The sequence below is a fragment of the Apis dorsata genome, unplaced genomic scaffold (genome assembly GCF_000469605.1).
Source record: "Apis dorsata unplaced genomic scaffold, Apis dorsata 1.3 scaffold_373, whole genome shotgun sequence".
Lineage (NCBI taxonomy): Eukaryota > Metazoa > Arthropoda > Insecta > Hymenoptera > Apidae > Apis > Apis dorsata.
Window position 1 is genome coordinate 4716 of NW_006263636.1, and position 1505 is coordinate 6220.

General features: G+C 22.5%; 1 protein-coding gene across 1 annotated transcript in view; it reads left to right on the top strand.

Moving 5' to 3' along the window:
• The first annotated feature begins 362 nt into the window (after positions 1 to 362).
• Positions 363 to 1505, top strand: part of LOC102681823 (very low-density lipoprotein receptor-like) — a 25945-nt gene continuing 24802 nt past the window's right edge. Inside the window, exon 1 of the mRNA XM_006618740.2 lies at positions 363 to 664. Within this exon, the coding sequence (XP_006618803.1) occupies positions 520 to 664 (145 nt within the window). The 5' untranslated portion in view covers positions 363 to 519. The remainder of the gene's footprint in view (positions 665 to 1505) is intronic.

Sequence of the window (1505 nt, forward strand, 5' to 3'; positions counted from 1 at the left end):
TAATATTTAATAATGAAAAAATTTTATTACAAAAACATTATTGGAAAGATATTTTATGCATCGTTTATATACTATAAGGTTTTTATATAATCTGATATTATCTGAAATCATATTAATGAAAAATATAATATTGATATTTTTATATATTTCTTTTTTCATGTTATTTGAATTGCCAAAGTGTGCTACAAATATCATCACATATTACATCAAAATTAGTTAAACAAAAATTTCATAAATCTCAAAGAAAAAAAATAAAAAAAATAAAAAAGATATAGAAAAGAAAAGACACAAAAGTAATCTTCCTTTAAAAAAAGAAAGAATGAAAATAAAAAGAAAAATTATGAAAAAACTATATTTTTCCTAAAAACTCACAATATGAGAAACAGGATTATTCGAATCCCAGTTTAATATCGCGATATACCAATATAATAAATTTATGTCACTGATAAATCTTTTGCGAACTTTGGTTTATTTGGTTTATTCGTGCGTGACATGTCTCGAATTGTTATCGAATGAAAAATGATAAAGCGATTGCTATCGAAAGGATCGGAATCATGCAGTGAAACGGAGTTCGAGTGCAGCCCAGGGGACTGCATACCGAAAAATTGGCTCTGTGATTTTCATCGCGACTGCACAGATGGGATGGACGAGAAAAATTGTGGCAGTAAGTTATCGATAAGTTCTAAGGTTGATTGTTGGAATCAACAAGGAACTAAAGAGAAAAAGAATGAAAAAAAGAAAAAACTACGGAACACACTCGATAAGGAGGAATTATACACGTTAAAAGAAAAAAAGGAAAGAGAATCTTGGAACTCGGTTTTGAAATCGCAAATTGCATCCTTCAAATTATTGAATTTTTTTTTTTTCTATTAAAGAAAAATCGTGATTAAGATATTGAAAGAAAATAAATTGTTAGAAAAAAATAAATATCAATTTTGAATTCCGCATTTCGAAGTTTTCTAAGTTTTATAAGAATCATAAAATTTGTAAATTTTTTTACTTTCTTAACCATATATTTTTTTTTACTACTACTAATCGTATGTTTTTATTAAATTATTTCATATAAGCTTAATAAAATGATGAAATGTTTCCATTCTAATTTTTAGAAATGTTTTCATTTTATTTGGTTTTAATATTTCGCTGATCTACAGTGAAAAATCGTTGATTAATATTTAAAAAAAATAAAAATACATATATAATATTCAAAAAATGTTATGTTAAACTAATATAATATGTAGATACTTAAATAGATAAAAAAGATAAAATTTTTATATGTTCTCAAATTAAAATTATTTTACTTTATCCTAGTTAAATTTTCTTTAATTTTAGTATAAACATATATATTATATATACATATATATTATTTTTGAATTGTAATTTAATATAATTTAATGTAATTTAATTTAATAGAAATATATATGATCATAAATGATATTCGATAAAATTATAAGCATTTGAAAAAGAATATCGAATGTTATTATATGAGAGTAGCAAAAAAAAAAAAA